Below are 24,552 nucleotides of genomic sequence, written 5' to 3' on the forward strand. Positions count from 1 at the left end.
TTGAAATTATGACCGAGGTATCATTATATATATATATATATATATATACATGTGTGTGTGCGTATATGTGTTAGAATTTGTGTGTATTATGGTACGAATGTATAAAACCCCAGAAAGTGAATACCGAAATTCCGAATTATTAATAATAATACCAATAATATCATTCGTAACAGAACCGAAATAACTACGAAAGAACATACCTATTTTGTTCATTTCTATTGTAGTTTCTGTATGCGGTTTTGTAGTATTTATTTTTAATACAGAAAAACAATATTAATTTTTCTAATTGATTTATTTATTTATTTAAGTATTATTTTATGAATCATTTTTAAGATAAAAAGAGCTGTGCCGAATACAATTTAGACAACATTTTGCGAATAAACCAGGTAATTTCAGAACTATATGGTTCTTCGAAGGAAAAAGAACAATCTTCAATTGCATTATATTTTCTATACGGATGGTCGAATTTGTTTCGTTCTTACACAGTTATATATTATACTCGTATTTTTTTTTTTTTTTGACACAGGCAAAAAAAAATGAAGTTATTGGATTTTTGTACACACCCCTTCAATTTATAAAAAGCTGTTTGAATATAAAAAGTAAAAATCTGCTCGAATAAAATAAATACTAACTAGATACAATTATATATCTATTTTATGCATTTTAGTATGAAATAATGAACCCTCTACACTCTAATGGACACCGCTTAATAATGGACATATTTTTTTTTTTTTTTTTTTAGGGGAGAACGCAGACATTTTAACAAATTTTCAAGAAAACCCTCTGAATATCAAACTCTTCAAATAGCAGATACCTATTTTAATCTTAATTTAAAAATAATGACAAAATTACGACAGAAAAACGAGCTTATACTAGTAACACACAATGAACTCGTTTAAAAACAGATTTTTCTCGCCAAAATAAATGGTATTATATATACATGAATACTTTATTTTTTTATATTTATTTAAAAGTGTATTGTTAAACTATTAAAATAATCATATCATTAAAACATTAAACATTAAATAATAATACTATAATTCATTTTAACTTAACCTCTCTGAAAACCGGACACCTCCGAATAGCGGACGACATTTTGGTGACCCAGATTATCCGCTATTCAGAGATTTCACTATAATTAACTCAAAAGATACTCATTTTAATTTTGTTTTAGATGCATTAACATTTTTAAAACAATCATCTGCAGGTTAAGTCACAATTTAAACAAAGTTTAAAAAGATGATTCTCATTCGAGAAAAAAAAAGTTCATACTACATACCGCCGCAAGACTCTCTTTAAATGATATAAAAGTCACGTGTATTAAAAAGTGTGTACATGTTTGGTGTGTCACACTGTATAAAATAATACCGATGTCTTGATTCTTCACGTTGGGTTACGACGACTGCGTTTAAAAAAGGAAGGAGATTACTTCCAAACAACGCAATCGTAGCGTGTTGATGTTTTGGATCACATTTAACGCATACTTTAACCATTATAATATTGTTTAAGAATATTAAAGACAAACTTGCTTTTCTAAAAGATACTAGGAATTCGTTTGTAATAGTACACCCTAAATATAAAAATATTAGATGTACCTATCTACCTATCCATTTCTCAAAGCCTATTGAACACAACTCGTGTACAACGATCATATTATTCTAATAATCCATTTCTATATAATTTTATGTGTAGCGTTTTCGACTTTTATTGTAGCGATGAGACTATATTATATTGTTTTATTGCAGTTTCTGTTTCTAAAAAGAAGAACTTTTTGACGGGCACCATTTTGGATATAAAGTGACGTATAAATTGTTTCGTTTTAATTTCCAAGGTCTTGAATAAACTTTATCCTTTCTTGAAACTTAAACAGTAATGCTCGCTTTAAGTAAAAGAAACTGTAATTCAAAACAAAATTTAATCACACTATTTTAAAAGTTATTTAAACATTTTAAAGTGACAACTGAACCTTTTACAGTTTTACTCGTATAAAATTTCTATTGAACGACAATTTTTATGTTTACAACCATTCGAATGGTGAAGTGTTGAAGAGATATTTTTTATAATTTAAAATATGTTTTATTTGCTCTTATTTAACAAATGTATTAATACATTTACATCTTCAATATTATATTCAATTGAATACTACAATTTTGCAAGTGCCTTACACATTAGTAGTATTTATCAATACTTTTGTTGAATTTAAGTTATCACCATTATGATAACAATTATTTATTTTATCAAATGATGTAATTTATTTACTAATGATTAAATAAAATAAAATAAACAATAAAGTTACTAACTTCCTAAAACAATATAATTTTGTAAAAAATAAAAAATGTAAGTTAAGTATAGTTCAAACATCCGTTATGGATGTAAAAAAGATTCAGTTTAAGTTATAATACAGTATATATTTAATTTTAATTTATATATAAATAAAAATCAATTATTTTCTTGATTGATATTACTTATTGATTTTAAACGAAATTAAATTTGAGGTTTTGACACAAAAATACAGATAAATAAATTATACTGTCCTATTTAATCATTTATAATTGCTAAAAAAAAAAAACGGTCAATAATTTAATTAATTCAATACAACACAACACAACACGGTAACCAATTTAGACAAATGCTAAATTTAAAACAAGTAACAACATTGTACAATATGCATAAAATATTATAATTATATTATACCTATTAATACCCGAATCATAAACTGAACCGTTTACTACACAAAAAGGTACAATAATGTTGTTTGAGACTTTAATCTCGATCAGCCGTCGTTTGCCCATTTCTGTGTGGAGCCTGTATTATTATATAATACAGAGTTTTTATAGTTTGGTCGGTGAAAAATAAAAATAAACTTTTATATCGATTGTACATTAATAAAGAAAAGTTGTGGAGGTCCGTGACGCGCAAGGGCTTATAAAAAATTCCATTATAGGTGATTGGAAAATATTTTCAGTACACTTGTTGTGTAAAATAAGTATTAAATTATTAAAAACCTCTCGGGGGTCCCGAGGTCATGGCTACAAATTTTCGATCCAGTGTATCATGATTTCGGTTTATGATTATGAAACGATGAAATCCTTATTACTGGGTTTTTAATCAACAAAGCTCGTCATGAAGAAAACTACTTTTCTATTTACTATTATTATTATTTTGTCAAACATGTTTCTATAATAATTTTTAGTTATGTGGAAAAAAATGTTAAATATTAAGTCTTGATTCACTGTGAATAAAAAACCAATAACATTGTTGATTGTTCGTGTATACAATTTATAAAGTAAATTATCAATAATTTAAAAAAAAAAGACTTTCAAACATTAGAGTAACTAAGAATTATTTTTCTAAGTATACTTTAACACAAATATGCATTGGAATAAATTGAAAAAAAGTTGGGTAAATTTAAACTGAATAAAACATAATTAAAAGGAGAAGTCAGCGCAAAGAGTTTTCAAAAACGTCAAGTATGTATTATTAATACGTTAACTATGAAATATTAAAATCTTTATCGTTTTTATATGCAATTGTATTTTTTTAAATTATTTAATTTGAATTTAATCAAAATGTACAATTCATTTTACACTGAAAAGCCTAGAACAGCTGATCAGTTTATATTTTGCCAATCGGTTTAAAATTAAGTATTTATTATTTCGAAAATACTTGAATATTAAAATTACTTGTCATTGAGTTTGTTAACCTTAGTTGTGTAGTCTTGGAAAATATATTTAAAGATAATGGTTCCTATATATTCGATATATGACATTATATATATTTATGTTTGTTTCGTTTTTGTTTTTCTTTCAAATTAATTTTCATTTTATATTTCCTGATACAGTTAATTATTAGTTAATAGTTATTGTTGTACTATTATTCTAATCTCCATATTATATTTTACTGTGGAAGACAATAATATGTATTTACTTGAAATAGTTAAAAATAGTTTTGTTGTATATTTTTTTTTTCACACAATTCAGTACAGTATGTATTTGGAGAAATTATCAGTTTAGAACAATAATTTTAAAATATATATATATTAAAAAAAAGAATTAAATGAATTTAGTCACTCTAACACAATTAATATTATATTATTTAAATTGCTTATTTATATACCTACCTCTTGTGTATAATATATTATTAATATTCTATAAATAAAATATATTTATTTTTTATATACTTAATGTATTAAAAATAAAATTAGATACGTAATTATTGATGAATAGATTCTATAATATGTCTTGTTATAAACCTATGTATCACACGTGTAATAAAATAAAATAAAACATATTATATTTTGCGCCCGAAATAATACTTATGGGTACTCACAAAAAAGTATTTTTATTGGTGTACACATATGCATCAACAATATTGTTTATACCAATTTATTGAGTATAATAAAATGTATGACTGTAAAGTTTTTATACTTGAATTTAAGACAATTTATTTGATGTGTAATATGTATCATTTATGTATGGATTCAATTACTAATAAATAAATAAATAAATAAATAAATAAATAAATAATAGAATAGAAAATTACAATAAAGGTGACATACAAATTAAAGTTAAGTTAATATAATGTCCAGAATATTATATAATACAAAAAATTAATATAATACTGCTCCAATAATTATTAAATAATTACATATCATAAAATTCACGGTATGCCTATATCAAAAAGTTAAAATTAAATGATGGTACGCAGTCGCATTGCAATTTGGCCTTAACCAAATGTTATTAATTTGAAACATGTCATTATACTCGTAATATAAATATTTCTAATAAGTAATAGAATATTTTTTGTCTGTATTTTTTTCTGCTCTTCATAATACACATTATTAAATATTTTTAATATATTACGTGATAATATATTAACTTAATATATATCACCATATTATATTCAAATAAAACCTTAAAAAAATAAATATTTAAGAATTTTTTTCATAATTCGTTGTATGTTATGGGTATTTTAGAAATCATATCGTCATATCGTTACACATTTATTTTATTTTTTATTTTTTTGTCGTTGTTTAGTTAGCCATAAACAGAAATTCTGGAGTTTATCTTTTACTATCAGGGAAATTCCATTTGCAAAGGTAAAAGGTATAAATGTCACGAAAAATGTTTAGACGGCTCAAATGGGATATTATGTTTGAAATTTATATACCCGTACAGAATATAATATGTTGGAACGGTTTACTTTGCGGGAATTAGGGGTATCACATTATTTATAAGCAAATCTGAACTGTATTCACCGTAACACTTTAAGTCTGAAATGGTTGGCCGTTCTAAATTTTAATTTGAGGTACAACAAACGTTAAACGGTAAACCGCCGAGTCATCAAGACCACCGCCGGACGATAAAATTGAAATATTATTTCGGTTCGTCAGTGGATTATTGAAACGTTGAAGTTTGGTGAGTACACATTGAAGGGTGCGCGTTATAATGATAATTGAATGCATGCTCAAGACGAAATAATATTTTAGTGTTTGATCTGCTGATGCTGTCGAAACGGGACAGCATCGGACCTATACTTCTCCGTTGCAAGATACGTATAATATAGTTAGAGGTTTAATGTTTGCCACGGTTTTACTGAACGAGTTATATAATACCTATAGGATATATTACGTGTACGACGTTTATATATATATTTGTTGGCTTTCATAGCGCAATAGTAGTGTATTCGCATTAGATGATACTCAAAACGAACTCGTTGTAGATTTAAATATTTTTTTTTATGTTCGCGCACGTATAATAATGTAGCATAACTGTCGTATCACCGTCATATTATATTTTCTATTTAGATAATAATGACATTATATTACGCGCATCGGAATTTTTTCAAGTTTCAACATCCGCCACGAGCGAAATATATTATTTTCTCTCACCTTATTGTTACCGAATATCACAACACATAATTACACGAAGAATGCTCAGGAGTCAGTCATAATGTTTTCACGAATATTTAATATCACTCCGGCAATACTCTAATATTCGCATTACGAATAGAACGCATACAAAAGCATTAACAGCTCAAAATCAGTCGTTAAGAATTGAAAGTCTAAACTCTAAAGCATATTATACTGCACACACCCGCAGAACATTAATGTCTTGATCTTATAGATACTAAACGCCGCCATAGAATTATTGGCTTTTAAATGATGAGAGTTGTTTTGTCTCTGTGTTCGTTGTTAATTTACTAATCGGATTGCGCGTCTACTAATTGAAGGTGAACCGTGTTAAATGTAACCAAGACATTTCGTTACCGACGTTTTTCCTATTTGTACGAGAAACGATTGGCGGAGACGAAAAATGTCGTGTATATGCGTAGGTATGGTAGCTGTGCGTATACTATTATGGTGAAAACTGAATTTAAGGACATATCGTTATATCTATCATACGTCTGATGGTTATACATATTAATACACAGACACGACGTTTAAAGTTTTACGGGTTAAATTTTGACTGACAAAATATGACGTGTTTACACTACGCAAAAGCCAATACCACATCATATCATACATAATCAGCGCTCCCGAGCTCGATGACGATGTCGATAGTAATAATATATTGACCGTAAAATATTATTTCGTCGGCCTACGGTGGCATCGGTGACGGTTGACAGTTAATATAATTGCGGCTGTCAGTTTAGAACGTATTGACATTGTTAGTGGACAGAAGACTACGCCATAATATTATTGTCATTATATCATATGTTTATATTATATTCCTCTTTGTTTACGGGTCGAAATACATATTTAACAGACACGTATATTATATTAATATTTTTTTTTTTTTGCCAAATAAAATAAAGTTAATACCGAGCAACATTAAAGCTAAAGTGGTTTTTTAAAATGTAAATTATAAATAAATACATTTTAATGACACCGAAACGTCATAATATAATATTATCGTTTATTCCAATTAATTTATCAGTTATCAGCGTTGTGCCACAGTAATCAGTTTGCACACGCCCACGTGGTATTGAACGTTTCACGCCCTTATTATTCGCTTCGATTGTAATTTAGCATAATGAAAAATGACCATAATATTATATTGTATAGTGTATACCGATAATTTTCTCTTTACGTTTTATATATTATTATTTATGATACTAATGAAGACTTCTATCGGCAGAATTTAAATTAAAATCCCATCATAAGCTTAAATGATATTTTGTTGTAACTATTATTTATTTTTCATAACGATGTATACCTAGATGACCATGACTTGCACGACTAATTATTAAAAAAAACAATGGTTATTTTAATATGCACAATACTGACCTTTGTTGAACGTCTGTATGGCGTCGGTGGGTAACCACTGCCGCCAATAGTGTCCAAGACTCGTGTAGTCTATCAACTGGTTTTTCATGGCACCTGGGTCATCGTGGCCCAGCACCGGAAATACGAACTGGCTGCTAAACGTATGGATGAGGAGGTTAGTAACGTTCTGGATAGCCATCACGCGGGTATGCATGTCCACTACGTCTGACGACACGGAGTCTCTGTGAAAAGTAATGACAAATCGATAAGATTCATAAAATCACTTTAAAAAACGTACAAGGTTCAAAAACCAATTAGGTAGGCAAGTGGGTGTATACTCTGTTGTACTATATCTGTCGAGTGGGCTACTGTTATGAGTGTGTTAAATTTTAATTCAATGATGTACTTATCTTTGTATACTAAAAACAATTCTGAGCGGAGACGACCTATATCATTAACTATATTTTATGATATGGTTTTTTGATAGAACATTTAGTTATTAAAATCATTATAATTTGACTTTTATTATTGCGGAAAGTTATTAATATTTTTTTACAAAAATATTGCATTTATTATATTGTGTTATAAGTATTTAATTGTTAAAATATATTCATAGTATATCTTTAATTAATCAATAATATCATCGCGTATAGTAACATTCATAGTAATTTAATGTATGTAAAAGTTTTAAGTTCCCACGATTAATAATTATTTTAAATTATAATAAAATAATTAACATCGTTATTTATCGTTTAAATATGTATTTTCGTTCAAAATTGAACATCAAATGTATGTAAGAAATGATTGTTTTTATACATTTTTTTTAGATTTTTCGGTTCTAGTGTGAATTGCTTATAAAGAATCTAATATTAAATTTTCAAAACTTAGGTATAAAATAAATAGTTTGTATAAATTGATGACTAAAATAATTTTTCATTTTTGATATTTTGACGAATTTTGTTAAAATTTAAACTTTACACACTTTTAAAAAATATTGTGATGCTAAATTCTCGGTATTAAGCATTGTATTAATTTTTAAAATATTTCTACCAAGCGAATAATTTTTAATCAATATTTATAGAAAAAAAAAAAACCAAAATTCGAAAATATTTGACTTGTTTGTAAGTTAATAAAATTATCAAATAACATCGATTCTAATGAAAAACTGTGCAACTATATAAATATATTACTACTCAGAGAAAAAACTTGGTTTTTAGCAAGTTAACGTATTATGTTTATTCTCAGAATTTAACTATTAAATATTTTATGTGAAAAAAATGTCATTGTGGTTTGTACGATAGTTACAATACAGGGGACTTTGCAAGGCTTAAAACGAGGTTGTTGCGGTGTTGGTTAATTTTTGTTTAACACATATTTATTTTTTCCGTTTATAAAATTTTTTTTCGAAAAATGTTTGACAATGGTTACTAATCTTTATGAGACATATTGTGGATTGTGGTAAAGAAAAGAATTTGTGTTTTTCTCTGCAGTAAAACTTTTGCAACAGCAAGCTATTTTATAATGTTTAAAATACACTTTTGACCGCACTGCCGTCGCGTGGAGGTGGAGAAAAAAAGCTTATACTATTTTCAAAACATTCAGATTTATACATTATAGTTGGCAACAATCTATTACTGATTGATACATAGTAATATGGTTTGTATTCACCGTAAAACCTTACGTTTACGTTTAATGGAAAGATCGAATTAAGTCGCTATCATCAATACAACTAGGATAGTTATTTGCCAAATTAATTATCGGCTTATCATTGTACGTTGGAGTGTTCGGAAAATATAATATGTCTGTGTATAAAAACGTAAATGTTATAGGATAATACAGTTAATTCAACGCTCGTTTACACAAAGTGTGAAAGGAAAAAAGCAACAATTAAAAAATACTTTTTGAACTGCTAATCACTGTATTGTGCACTGTATGTATATTTTTCTGTTTATATACATAAAGTGTAAAGCATTATATTCTTAATTACATTTTTATTTGATTTTAAATTGCATATACACACACATATAAATATATATATATATATATACATTATACAACATATACCAATGGCAGTAAACGCCTGAGGAGAGAATATCTGTTCAACAATAACGCGTTCGCATTAATTTTTTTATGCCTGGAAATACCTAAATGTAAGTTTCAGTGGAGTACTTCAATAACTATTTCATAAATATATACATACACTACATTTAAAATATTACTACTGTAGACAGGGTTATCGGTATTCATATAGTGGTATGAAAATCGATTATTTTTCTATATACTCGTAAATACATTTATTTTTTAAATTATTGCAGTGTTTTTTGTATAATATATTTTATGTCGTTATTATGATTATATGTTTAATATTTACGAGTGGGTAAATAGTTTTAATATAAAAATATTTAACTAATATTGCAATATTATTATAGGCGTGATTATATGCGTGTACACATTTGGTAAAACACTATTAAAACTATTTGACTGAATTGATAGGAACTCATTATGAACATATTATGTTATTAAATTGTAAAAATATTTTTTTAATTAATTAATAAAAAACTATAAACATATTTTATAAATATTTTATTTTTATTTGCTTTAATAAGTACAAAGTATAAAATAATATTTTTAATGTTTTTATAACATTATGACTACATTACACTAAACATTTTATGTTGCCTAATATATCTGTGGTGTATATTTTGAGCTTCATACAAAAAACATCACATCAAAATGACAGTGAGACATTTTAAGGATGTTTTATTTTAATTTAAAAATTGCTATTTATTTAATTAGATGTTTTTTAATTTTCAAAAAAATAATGTATTAGAAAGTTTTTAGCAAACTATAAATGTTTAATAATAAAAAATTATTTGAGTAGTTTTAAAACTATTTTAATTTTGACCTGCACATACAAATTTCATTTATTCCTGTTACGATGGTTTTCAACAGTGTTTCAGGACGAAACGGTTTTTGGAAAATAATTAGAGTAACGTTCAAACTCTTCAATTTGTGATTTTATTTTATAATAATTGTGCAAACCTTTTTCCATGGTAGGTGGTGATTTTTACTCTACTTACTATGAACTTTTATCGATAAATAACACAATAATAACCATCATGTTATTTCGAAATGTCTACACATAAGTTATCCAAATGTGTGTAAGCAATCGCGTGGGTCACCGTTTAAAACGCTTAATAACGTGACGGATCACAAGGTTTTTTTAATGTTAATATTATAAAAATTGATAAATGATTGTGCAAACTTAGTATCGATAGTAGATTTTCAATGAAAACAATTTTCCAGAATTTACGCGTTGAAAACTTGTTAGTATGCGATTAAGGTTTTTTTTTTGTTTTCAGATTTCTAAAGCATGCTGGCGGTTACGAGACTACCAATGATGAGGGTCGACCGACTTGAGTATTTCGATTAATATTGACGTTGACATTGATACGCGATAAAATCAGAGACAATAAACAGCAGGCTTAAAAGTATAAAATAATATTAAACAATACATAATATACAAATGGCTGCAATTAGTGAGAAGAGTAATTTAAAAGGCTCAACATTGTTGTATTATAAAGCCTACGTTACCATCTCATACAGTCATACGACGCTCATCTTTTTTTTTTAGAATATTATTATAATAATTGAATTCGTGTGTGCATAAAAATAGAGTTTAAAGAGATACATTGCGAGTTCAACATAAATATCTATAAACAAAGTTTCCTACGCTGAGCTTATTACATAAATCTTTTGAACGTGCGAGTAAGAGTGTGCGTACCGAATCGTTAGTTCAACGGTCAGGTTTAATAAACTATATTGACCGGGCGAATGTAACGATTTTAGTGTTGATAGAATTTACTTGAAAAGGTAGGTAGGCGTGATATATGTATTCAGCTGAAGTGTAAAACAATGATACATCAATAATACATTAAGAAAAAACGTTATATTTCAGGGTATCAGAACGCATTTGTTGTATTCGTTATTATTTTTCCTTTTCAAAAAAATTTAAATATATTGAGAAAATACTAATAGTAAGATATGATAAATTACAGTGAATATGCTTAAAAGTATTCTTGAAAGTATAAAGTTGTATTGTAAAAATATAACAATAGCATACGTTTGAAAATAAGAAAATAATGTAATACCTGCATTATTTTAGAGCTCACTCAATTTAAAAAAAAAAAATATATGAATACTTATATATTTTATGAATTTAAGTTATTTAACATAATAGCTAAAAATATTTATTTAATTTGAATCACAATCTAATATTTAAAAAAAATATGTATTATATTATAAACAAAAATAAAAAAAAATAATTAATTTTTGAGTTGTATTTTCTAAATAAAACTTTGAAAATATTATTTCCATATAATCTAAAATAACTTAATTATAACGGTGTATTAATATTGGACAATAATTAAAATTGTAATGTTTGTCCTCTGTAATTACATAATAAATTCAAATTACGTATCTACTGGCTACTGTTAACATAAAAAAAAAATCAAATTTATTATACGCGATGGTTTGCAATGGAGTATACTAATAATTTTAGTTTTTTTTTTTTCGATCCCTTATTAGTTATTATGTTGTACGTCACAACTTAATATGTACATATTCTGATTAATTTTAAAATTTAATTTTCTTCGTGCCGATCAAACTTAGAAACATAAATTACTAGACCCAATTCCCTGACGTTATTAAATTAGCTCATTGGAATATTGATTATTTTGAAAGCTGTAGAATTAATACTCTCATCAATTATTTTAAATTATTGGTGTATATAGGTACAGAGTATTTTAGTGGAATCCAAAAAATAATTAAAAAATAATTACTTTAGGTAAAAATTGTATTTTAATCATAAATTTTGTATCTTTTGATCACTTTAATTATATTTAATCTGGTTATAAAATATACGTATGATTTATAAAAGAACAAATATCCCAACTATGTTTTCGTTTATATGTAAGTAGGTACGGATATATTTTAATTTTAAGTTAAAACGTTATTACTTTATTAGTTAAAAATGTAGGTATTTTTAATGTCCACAGTATTAATTGTAAAGTATTAGTCTTAAGGCATAGTAATAATATCGATCAATAGGTGCGTGTTGAATTGGAACCATCTAATTGATATAATCTGAATAGAGTTGTACTTCATGGATCTCCAGACTTTTCAAGAAAAGACTAAGATTTTTAATTACTATTTACTTAAGTATTTAAATCAATTAAAATTTTAAGTTTTTTGCCACTTAACTAAACGGTTATAATTGCCGTAAAGTCAAAATATAATTATTTCCATTTTCTGTGGAAATTTCTAACCAAAATTTCTATTAGACTTCATAAGACATCTTAAATAGGTAATTTATTATTAGTCGCAGTGAAATAATTGTACCCAATAATGTCCTTTTTGCAGTGTTTCTGACCAATGGGTTTTGAAATAAGCTGAATGAAAAATAAAACATAATATTGCGATCAGCGTGATAGTTATAAAAATAATTGCATATGAGCAAAACTATAATATTAAAGTATCATAATTTTTACGAGGTGCGATCATAACGTATCATCCAGAAACACAAACATTAATTTTCCTAGAAACCACACAGCATGTCCTAATTAAGACGGAATAGTTTACAGTATCAAACGGTTTTGAAAATTCCGTATTGAATACACATTAAGTACTCAGTTTGTTTTGAAAATGATCTATTTAATAAGTGAATATCGTTGTTGATATTTCATTTTAAATCATTGGAAATATTTATATTTTCTGTTTAATAATTATTTTATAAAATATTATTTTATCAATTACAATAAAATATTTATAACAGTGTTATGATTTGTAATTAACGAATATTAGATATCACAAAAAAAGATCTAACCAATTTATTGACATGATCGTTTTGATTTTATACAGAACTTAATAACAATCGGTGGCGTATATAGAGGGGGTTAGGTGATAAACCCCCCCTGAAATGTATGGTTGGTACTGGCACTGATTTTGATTCTATAATTAATTGGAATTTAAGAATGGAAATTTCTTTTTAACCCCCCCCCCCTCCCCCTCCAAGAAATTAATTTCTATATACGCCACTGATAACAATTAAATATAATTAGTAAAGAAAAATAATATTTTATTGAGTAATATAACGGCTAATTTGCTAGTATTTTATGCGATTTAGTATTATACGTCTAAGTAAATACACGTAGTTAAAGACTTTTATCTGTTATAAGATATTACTATATCCCGTTCTCGCATTCATCTTTTATTTTAGTTTTTGTCGAAAGTCAAAAACATATTACGCGTGGGACTATAGAGCAGCAGTTTCCACACGTAGAAAAATAAAATAGTACTAAAATACTAGGCAGGAATCGTCGAATCGTATGTTCTAATTGATAATAATAATATACGGTGAATAGTTGTTGGAATCGGCACTGCATTATCGTGACGAGTGGCAGTCGCTTATTTGCGAACTGATCCAATCAGACGACAACTCTTGCCGTCGTCTCGTTCGTAATAATGCTCGGCGAACAAACTTTCGGCCGTGCTTCGGTGGAGTGTTAGGGTTTAGAAAAAATGAACGGTAACCCAACACACATAATGCGTGTCGTTGTATTGCCGCAGCGACCGTAACCATAAAATAAAATAACATTATTATTATTGTAATATATAATTCACTGTTGTGAATAAACGTCCCGGACGATCCCGTTAAACATTTACTGCGCGATAACAGTATTACGACGACGTGCGCATACCGGTGGGAACGGAGGCACTATAATAATATGATATTGTTGATATTGTATTCGCCGTTAAACGCGTAAAAAAAAAAAGAACTCGCGGCGGAAAGTCTTGTCGCCGCGCTAAACGCGTGGGCCCCGGACGAGTGTTTGCCGCGTCCTCTCTCCGGCGGACGACGCGCGACTTCTGGGACCTGAAAAGAGTGCATACAATACGGCGACTTTTAGCGTTCGGTTTCCGCGTATTTTCGGTACGGAACGCCCGACATCACGCCGTGGTAATATTATTATATTGTCGTCGTTCGCTTTTACTGCCGCCGTAAAAACACATTTTCCGGTCACAAATTTTTTTTTTTTTTTCCGTGCTCGCCGTATTACACTATGGAAGCGACGACGGATAAATCCATTATGACGTTATACACACATGTACATAATACGCCTGCCGATAGGTGTACTTCACCGTCTCGCAACGCGCTACCGTTACGCGTACACCGCTCGACCGGTACATTATATTATTACCGTGTCACGTATATTTTGTCGACTGGTTGTTTCGATGCCGTCAAACTAGACCTCTGGGAAGTGTTAACTATATATTAATTTATGTTATATTTCATGTGCGTTACGTTTCTGGGCTGCGTTCTTTTTATCGCCTTTTATGGCGCGTTCGCGAACATCGAAAATCATAAAATATCATCATGAGTATTTACTGTTTTATATTACATATACGCACTACGATGTCATTACGTATATTATTAACACAAAGTACGACGATTCGAATTTAAAAAAAAAACGGTTTGATATGTTTAATAAATGAAATCCATCTCATACGGCATCGTTTATAATATGCATCAAAGGTGGCTCACTAAAAAATGTCCACTGCCAATCGAGCCTTTAATATGACTGTGTGTTTTTTATTTTGAATTTTGAAATAAAAATATACTAATTAATATTTTTTTTATTATTTTAAAATAAGCCAATTCGTTTGTGCCTTTTATTAAGTAGTAATAGAAAACTGCTTTCGTTCAAATGAAAATGATTTATTTGAAAACAATAATTCAAAGGCGTAATTTTCTATGATTATTTAACTTCATATTTGAATAGTATTAGGTTTAGAATATTTAAATAATTTAACTATTCTCGTAATATTAATATATTTAAAAAAAATGTATATATTATTTTTATGTAAAAATACTATTAAGGATAATTTTTCTTACTTCTTAGATTTGAATATAACATTATCATTCGAATTTCAATGAGAATTGATTAATATTAAAATTTAAACAAATAAATAAGAATAAAAACCGTTTGATTAATAATTTACAATAACAATAAATCAAAAATTACATTTGTACTGCAACGTAAAAACACTTTTTAAATGGTATAAATTTGGTCTTAATCAAAATCGTATTAAATTAAAAGAAAATAATAATATAGAATAAAAAGAGAAGTGTGGTGAGCAATGATTAGTGAAACGCCATTTACATATTATATATTACTCTTAAATAAAATGCTTTGATTTTTAAAAAATGGGGGTGGTTTATGGTAGCGAATTGGATATAACGTGTATGTTAGAAAGGTCAAAATAAAAATGCTCAGTACTTTTTTGACGAAACTCGTCAAAATTGCAAACAGACGCAAACTATTTTGTAGTTAGAAATTCATTATAACTTTTTGTTTTATATTTAAGTCTTAAAAATTTAATTTACGATTCTTCATAAGTATTTCATACTGGACCCGCCAAATTAAAAAAATATAATATAATGATGATAATATTACTTATAGACATTTTAAGTTTGAATTTGGACAAAAATATGTATTTAAACAATAAACAATGATGTTAATTATTTTTTATAATTTGAAAACATTATTCGTGGGAACGCGACACTTTTACATACTATATTACATTATCACGAATTATACTAAACGCAATAACATTTTTAATTTGTTCTAAAATGATATCTATCTATACTATGAATATATTCTTACTGATTTTACTGGAATTTGCAGAAAAACGTTATTAAATTTTGAGTTATAGAAGTTGATATAATAGTATATGGTATAGATAAACTGTATTATAATAATTAAATAATAAATTATCCAAGAAAAAAATATATCAATTTAACATAATATTATAAGTAAAAATAAATGGCTATATAAATATATGTAAAACGCATATTTTCACGAATAATATTTAGTGATATTATGGCTGAAATACCATTTCCGCTCAAAATCGTTTTACAATAATTTATCATTGAATTAAAATTTAACACAACTGCACAACCATTATATGGTGACCCGCTCGACACCTATTGTATAGCAGAGTGGTAGCCACTTGACTATTTTTTTTATATAGAATTATTTATGTATTTGTCAACAGGATAAGAAAAATAAGTATACGTTTTACACATATTATACGTATGTATCATTTTGTTTAAAGTTTAATTCGTAAACATTTTTCTCATAGCAAAATTATACAATATATTTGTTCGTAGGCCACTACGAATAATTCATTTATTTACTAAATATAGATTTAAAGTTAGATATGTATAGATTTACTTTGTATCTTGATATAGTTGACATTAATTGTATTAGTAGTGTTTTAGAACATTTTGTAAATCGTGTATTGTTGACAATATATACATTTTGAAATTTCGATGGTCGTTAGAAATATAATACGATCTAGAGAATTCATCGAATACCGAATTTCCTATGTTGAAACTTTCTACCCTGCTAATACTTTTATTAAGTTATTATCGTTGTACTTTTTCAATAACAATATTTAGGTTATTTAAGTTATCAAAATTATAATATTAATATTTGTGTATACCTACCCTATCCAGAAAAAAAAATCGGCAACTTAATATTCCTCATCATTTTATTTATTTTTAATTAATTATAAAAATACGGTGAACTATCCTAGATATTGTGCTTTTTAATTTATTATTAAAAAGCTATTCCCCAATCCCTTTACACTGTTATTAAGTCAAGTGTTTTTTCCGTGATATTTAAATATCAATGCTATATTCTACGTATATGCTATAAGCGACCCACGATGCTGCCAGTTATAACTCCTCAGGAAATAAGTTGTTTATTTATGAGGGGGAAAAATGGAAAATGTTGATTCATTCGTGCAACTTTATTTATAACACGCGCCCACCCTGATAGTGGTAAGCTACCGTCAGCGTGTAGCCTATCCGGATCAGTGTCATGTCTGCGATTTTTTTATGATGTAATAATAATTTATTTAACTCATTGTTGTAGTATAAAGTATTCATTTTTTACCATTATACTATATAATTTAAGAAAATCTCTTCATACAAAATGAACTATTATAAAAAATGTTTCACCAACAAATCAATGGCAAATTAATGTCGTTAAAATACTTTAAAATTTGTTTAACTATTAGGTGGTGAGTTGTTATACAAAAAAAATAAGTTATTGTACCTAAAGATCATTGTTGCAGAATAGTTATTATTGTGATTAAAAGTTAGTCATGTTATTATCAATACTAATATTATTTATTTTACTTGTTTTTTTATTAGCATATTAAACTATATTATATAAAAATACTGTTTTAAAATTTTAACATGTCGGCTGGTGATCGTACAATTTTATTTTCATACCTGGAACTTTTTAAAATATACCTAATGGCTAATATATAATATAAAATTTATATTTCAAAATGCTCTATTTTTATGTGTTTTAAATTAAAATAATTATTTGATACTATTTCTTCATTTTGTAAAATTCGCGCGTAGTAATCCTTTTAAAAACCGACAACACTGGTTTATAGAGAATAAATCATAAATTAATAATTTTTTTAAATTTAATTTCCATTAACTTAATTTTCAATAAGGATAAATTTTTTATTAATTTATGTATTTACATTGTGATATTTTCATAAACATTTATCAAAACAATTAATAAATTAATACATATTAGCGTCATACTTCTAAAGTAGCATGTCATTATTACCATTGAAAGAATAATTTTTATTATATTAAATTATTATTAAATTTAGTATTTTAAATTTTTTGTTTAAACTTTAAATTACAATTCAAATTTATCAAGGTCCATTTATCAATTGCTTAAATTTGGATAAAATAAAACGTCTATCAAACAAATTCAAGCATAATAATTTGAACATCAAAAGAATGAGTATGATCTAATATGAATAAATAAATTGGAGATACATTTAATGCAACAAATGAAATAGTAGTATAAATTTGACTATTAAAATAAGAGTACAATGTAATCGTTTTTAACTAAATAGATTCACCCGATGAAATAAATTTAAATTTGTGCTATTCGGTGCCCTCACTTTTGTATCAAATCAACTCATGCTTTTTAATTATACATAATTTAAACGTAACCATGCTCTTCGATCAATTAATATACAACAAAATAATACATTTGACACTGTTAACCAATTCATCGAAAAAGTAAATTGCTATGTACTTTTTTTGTTATTTTAATACGGCAGTTCATAGGTGAAATGTCATAATTTAACGATACCAATATACACATGTGTATAATATATTATAAAACAAACATCGCAGAACACATTCCGCAGAAACTCAGTGACCCGAAACAGCCGTTTCGGTCGTTTCGAAAATTGACCGATTCACAGTCGCTTTCAACTTACCGTTTAATATAATCTATAATATCGTAAAACACCTGTATCTACCTAAAGAGTTTATACATATTATTATACGATCGCTGTTCAATGTATACGTATGGCGAGTAAACATTATTATTGTCATTGGTGTGATGGTATCGGAAGGCGCGCCACCGATATTATTTTATTCCATCAAATCACCCGATTGAATGCCACGATATGGTAGCTAGAAATAAGCAGAACAATTTTGTGAGAAATTCCTTCATAAAAATATGATTTAGAACCAGACAGTTTATATGTATTAGAAGTGTTTATAAGAGTTAAGAGCTCAGTCCAAATCTCTGGTTCGGCGAAAATCTTTTAAACCAATCGTATTTAACCTTTTTTGGTCTAAAACCTATTATAGCGACCAATTATCAACGGACATCTGTATAATATCTATGTATTAAATAATACTATTTACAATGATATTGTCAAATTTGACTCCGGTTCGTGTTATAGATACAACATTTTAAAAACCAATTTAACATACATTTCTGAAATCGCGTAAAATAATCTAATTAAATTGTTTAATGTAATATATACTGTGTTAATGATAATAGATACACAAGCGTTAATATTTATTATAATATTTCGTTTATTGGCGAATTGAATAAAGTACCGAAAAGTATACCTTGCAGTATCTGAATTTTTATATTTAAATACTCACCAATTAGCAATTTGAAAAATAGTCTTATTAAAAATGCTAGAAAAATAATAAGAACATAACTTTTTGAAAATTAAAAAAAAAAAGATTCAAAAATACACTAAACTAATAACTAAAATAAAACGACTGTTGTTTAGTTTAAAGAGAATCACGATGTATAAATTTTAGCTACTGAGGCACCGAGGTTTATAATATTGTAATAATAATATTATATATTATGGACATGACCGTGGTATGATAATATATAAATCTTTACTGCATTGTACGCCCAGTCACCATAGTCCTCGCGCTTCATTGTCGGTCGACCTATTGAGTCGAAGGGCTTTTGTAAGCTCAAATAATAATAATATACAGAAATACACAATTCACGTATATAAATATATTATTATCCTCACCAGTCAACTGTACACATAATATACATGGTCGCGATGACGACGTACGCCACACGAATCTAGGATGGTTTGTCCACTTTAATTTACTGATATTTGGTCGTCTACCGTATTTAATAATATTTTTTTAAGACAGAATATTTGACCCCCGGAAATTAAATTATTCATATTATAAGACTTTGAATTTGGGTGTTTATTAAATATTGAACGTTTTCAGATTCATCGTAAATGTTTTAAAAATAATTATGTTTTAATAATTTATTTGGTAACATTTAAATGAGTTGAGAAAACAATATAGAGTTTAGGATTTGATTTAATATTCGTTAATTATTTCTTGTTAAAATTAGGTAAACATTTTACAGATGAATTAATTATGTTATAAAAATAACAAAAATACGATTAATATAAATAAAAAGTTACTGAGAATAATCAAAAATTAAACAACCTATACTTTAAATGTTATATTAAAAGTCTAAAATAAAATATACACTTGAAAAATGCACCAATATAATATTATAATAGCTTATATAGCGTAAGTAAACAGATGTATCAAAAGCTCAACTTCAGTTCTACATGTTTAATGTTATATTAAATACCAAATCCGAAAAATTAACTGGTTGAATGGGTTTTATATATATATATATGTATAGGTATACTATAAAAAGTTATTAAGATTAACCGTTCAATTAAATGTTTTAAAATTAATATTTCTACAGATTTCACAGCAATATAGTTAATGCATGATATGATAGTGCGTTATTATACGTTTATACTATGTTAGTAATGGAGTGTTTAATTACAAAGAGAAATAAAAATAAAATAGTTTATAAAAACGTTTTGTACCACGATTACATATAAAAAAAAAGTCCAAATAGGAATTCGGTGCGTATGTGTTCACAAAAGCTTGTGAAATGGATCACTTACTACTGTCAACAAAATAATAAGTACTGTTTGGAAATTTTGATTCCGTTTTAAAAAAAAAAACGAAAAACTAAATAAATAATGAAAACATTAATCTAATTCCACTAAAAAGCAATGAACATAATAAATGCAATTGATTTATTATTATTTAAAATGCAACGGAAACAAATATAATGTATACATTTAGGAATCAAATTTCCTGTATTATATTTTCCGGGTATAAAATGTACATCGTTTCAATCTTTAGATCTCATCAGTAAAAGAATTCAACCAAAACAAATTTTACCATTCATTAGTGCGTCATTTTCATTTGTACGATAGATGTCATGTAACGTTTTTCCAGTTCCCCATAAAGGGCTATAGAATATATGGAATTCGATAGGCGATTTAAAAATATGTCGAATAAATTAATGATCAAATTTGTTATTCTAAAATTGAAAATCGGGGGCCTCGTATGACGTGCGTGTAAAATATCGAATTAATATTATGACGAGCGGCATAATAATATTAGTCACGTTGTCTTCGGCGGACCACCAAAATCGAAATAATAAACTCTCGAAAACCGCAAACACTCGTAATATACGATGACATATTATGATCATATTCATATAAAAATGCATTAATAATAGTATGGCACTACGAACAATTAAAAGCGTTTCGGATGTCATTCGGTAAACAACGTACACGTGGGCTTATAAAACGAATAAACGAGGAAAAATTATGTCATCGTATTATAATATATTATTGTTGTTTGCATATGTGCATTTTTTCCCTCGCGCATCCACAGTTTTTCTGCAAATTTTCCGAATTCCAAACAACTGTGTGGGATTGTTTTTTTTTTCTTTGGAAAGTAATGCGTTTCCCATACTATATATATATATATATATTATTACACAATATACTGTCGTCCCGCTACACACAACAATTCCACAAGACCGAACAATACAGATTCCGATTACATTTTACACAATAAGTGGCATGGCAGATGGGATGTTGTTTTGTTTTAACAACGCGACGACACACAACATAAATATATTATAATATATTATTATAGTATATTTTTTACGATTTGCGCAACATGATTAACAACGGCAAATGACGCGAGAGGAGAAAGAAACCTTTTTGAGAAATATAAAAACTATCAATGCGTTTTTGGAGAACACATCTTATATTATTATACTTGTGACTGATTCGGCGATGAAAATACGTTGACAGGATTTGTGTTTTTGGAAAAAAAATATTAAACTCATCGTACATAATAGTATACTGGGTGATTTTTTTTTTTTAACAGCGATTGATCACAATTCCTCAAAATGTATTGCGAACCGAATTTAATATAAAAGGTTTACTAAAGAAGTCATTACTTACAAGAAAAATATGATTTTTACTATTTAAAATGTTTTATTGTTTATATGTCTTTACTTAGAAATGTTTTTTCTCAAAATAATGTAAAAAATATATTTTAAAAAACTTTAATAATTATTGAGATAATGTATGTTTACTATTTAATAATGAATCGCATTGTATGTATTTACGCATATTTATATAATTTATATATAATAATATTAGTATTTATTTATATAAACGTTTCACGCAAGTAAAGCAGTGCCTAATGCGACTTCGGACCAGAGTGTTAACCAAATACAAAAATAGTGTAACGAGTCGTATTTAAGTTCAATTTTACGAGCAAACCAAGTTATTATTTTTTTTTCGACCTAGCACAGCGATAATGTTTCAACTAAGACTACTAAATCCTACGAATTCAAAACAAAAAAACCGATAAATTTATTTTGACGATTTATTATCGTAATGTCACGTTGTTATAGTATATTATATTATGTTTTACAAGAAAAAAAAAATTATATGTAAATAAAATAATTTATTTATAATTTTTGTTCTATTAGTTATCATCTCTTTTTTTCGTATATTATGATATATAAATACAGCATGTAGTACATTACTATGTACATAAGAATCATAGGATATAGAGAAATATAGTGAAATAAACAAACGGTATCGTATACCATTGTATAATTTCAAATGAATTTTATTGTAGTAAGTATACGATGCTGCACATGACCTCTTTGCATGTACAATATTCGTAATGAGTAAACCATAATGAAAAGTCGTTTCTCGGTAATATATAAAAATACTATCTGTATAAAGAATACTTAGAATACGGGATTTTTGTAGATCGTACCAAGTCCAGTATATGCAAAAAATACAATAAAAACAATGCATAGAGTTTTTAGAAATACTTTTAACCATTCGAGCATTGTATTTATATGAATTATACGTAAAACGCACAAAAAAAAAAAAAAAACATAAATCTATCACTAAAGCTTAATACGCAATGTTATGCAAACTTATGAAAAATACTTATATTAAGTTGAGTAAGTTAAGCTTAGTTGACGTTATAGATCATAACTTAATAGTTAACGAAAACTATAGTATTAACTTTTTAAGTAAATATGAAGAAAAGTATTAATTAAGGTTTAAACAATAGTTGATTAACTTTTTGATTACTGACTGTATAATGCATAATGTTTGTGCAACTTTCAAATATTTAAACTATATTCACAATTACACTTCAAGCAAACCAAATACTTATTATACCAAGGAATATATATTTGTTTATGTATTTTATTTAAAACCATTGTATACAGAATGATGAAAAAAAAATAATCAATTAGTTTTTGCTATATTATGTTATAGGTATTATTTATAATATTAATTTTTATTAAGTGTATTTATAATACATTTTTTAATTTACTTTTATAAGTTAAATTTCTTCAATAGATATTTTAATGTTTTAGATTAAAAAGTAAAAAATAAAAATTATTTATAAGTTATACAATTTTAATTAATTATATACATATAATATAATGCGAACTGTTGATAAAGCGCACAATTTTTTAGAGTTATAGACAATGACTTAGTGTTTTTGTCTGATGGTGAATCACTGAAAAAACGTCCTATTCTAAAATGTGTAATCACGTACAGACAAGAAAAGCTAATTGTAAAGAATTTAATCACAAACGAACAAGAACCGTCATAGTTTTTACAAGAGATAACTGTGATCATGTGTTGCACGTAAATACTTATATAAATTAATTCCTAAACAAAAGTCAATGCCACGAAAACTATAAATATATATAAAGAAGCAAAAAAAATTAATATTATCTAGGTTTCGTCCCAAGAAAACTTTTTCAATAATTAGCTATGTTTAATAAAATACACCACGAAATCTTCGATCACGGTATAGATTTATAAAATATAGTTTAATGTATTATATAATTTAATTAATAACGTGAGATAATATTTTATATTTTTTCAAGTACAATGACTATATAAATGATCCATATTGTTTACTATATAAAATGTCAATTTGGTTACTTTATATACCCATTCATATGATTAAAAAAAAAAATAAACTCGTACGCATTATTATATAAACCGAGTTCAGTTATATTATTGTAAATCGACAATCTATAAATCAATCATCGCTCTACGTATAGGTCGTCACTGTTTTCGATAAAATATACCCCAATATATATATATGTATATACATTATTATGAACTATATTATACTGTGGACATAACGGATTCGACTCTTAATTGAAAATGCACAATGAAACGGAAAGTTTTTTTTTTTTTAATACAGTCCGGCCAGCGGAGACCGGCGCACGCTGGACACACACTATTATAAGTTTCACGAGAAGGTTGACGGCAGATGGATACGAGCCAAATAAATTGTCGTAAATAGCTTTATACGTATACCATTACACGTAGTACATATATATATATCACGTATCCCATACACTCAGATATGTAATCCCTTACATTAGATGCGATCTAATAAGGTCGTCGTTTTGTGTGTACGCGAACTCTTGTCCCGCGCGGACACTATT

General features: G+C 26.9%; 1 protein-coding gene across 2 annotated transcripts in view; it reads right to left on the reverse strand.

Moving 5' to 3' along the window:
* Window positions 1–24,552, reverse strand: part of LOC113553371 (acid sphingomyelinase-like phosphodiesterase 3a) — a 196,206-nt gene that overhangs the window by 62,927 nt on the left and 108,727 nt on the right. For both annotated transcript variants that reach the window (XM_026956678.1, XM_026956679.1), the window contains exon 7: window positions 7,289–7,509. In XM_026956678.1, coding sequence (XP_026812479.1) covers window positions 7,289–7,509 — 221 coding nt within the window. The remainder of the gene's footprint in view (window positions 1–7,288; window positions 7,510–24,552) is intronic.

Source organism: Rhopalosiphum maidis, chromosome 2 (genome assembly GCF_003676215.2).
Source record: "Rhopalosiphum maidis isolate BTI-1 chromosome 2, ASM367621v3, whole genome shotgun sequence".
Classification (NCBI taxonomy): domain Eukaryota; kingdom Metazoa; phylum Arthropoda; class Insecta; order Hemiptera; family Aphididae; genus Rhopalosiphum; species Rhopalosiphum maidis.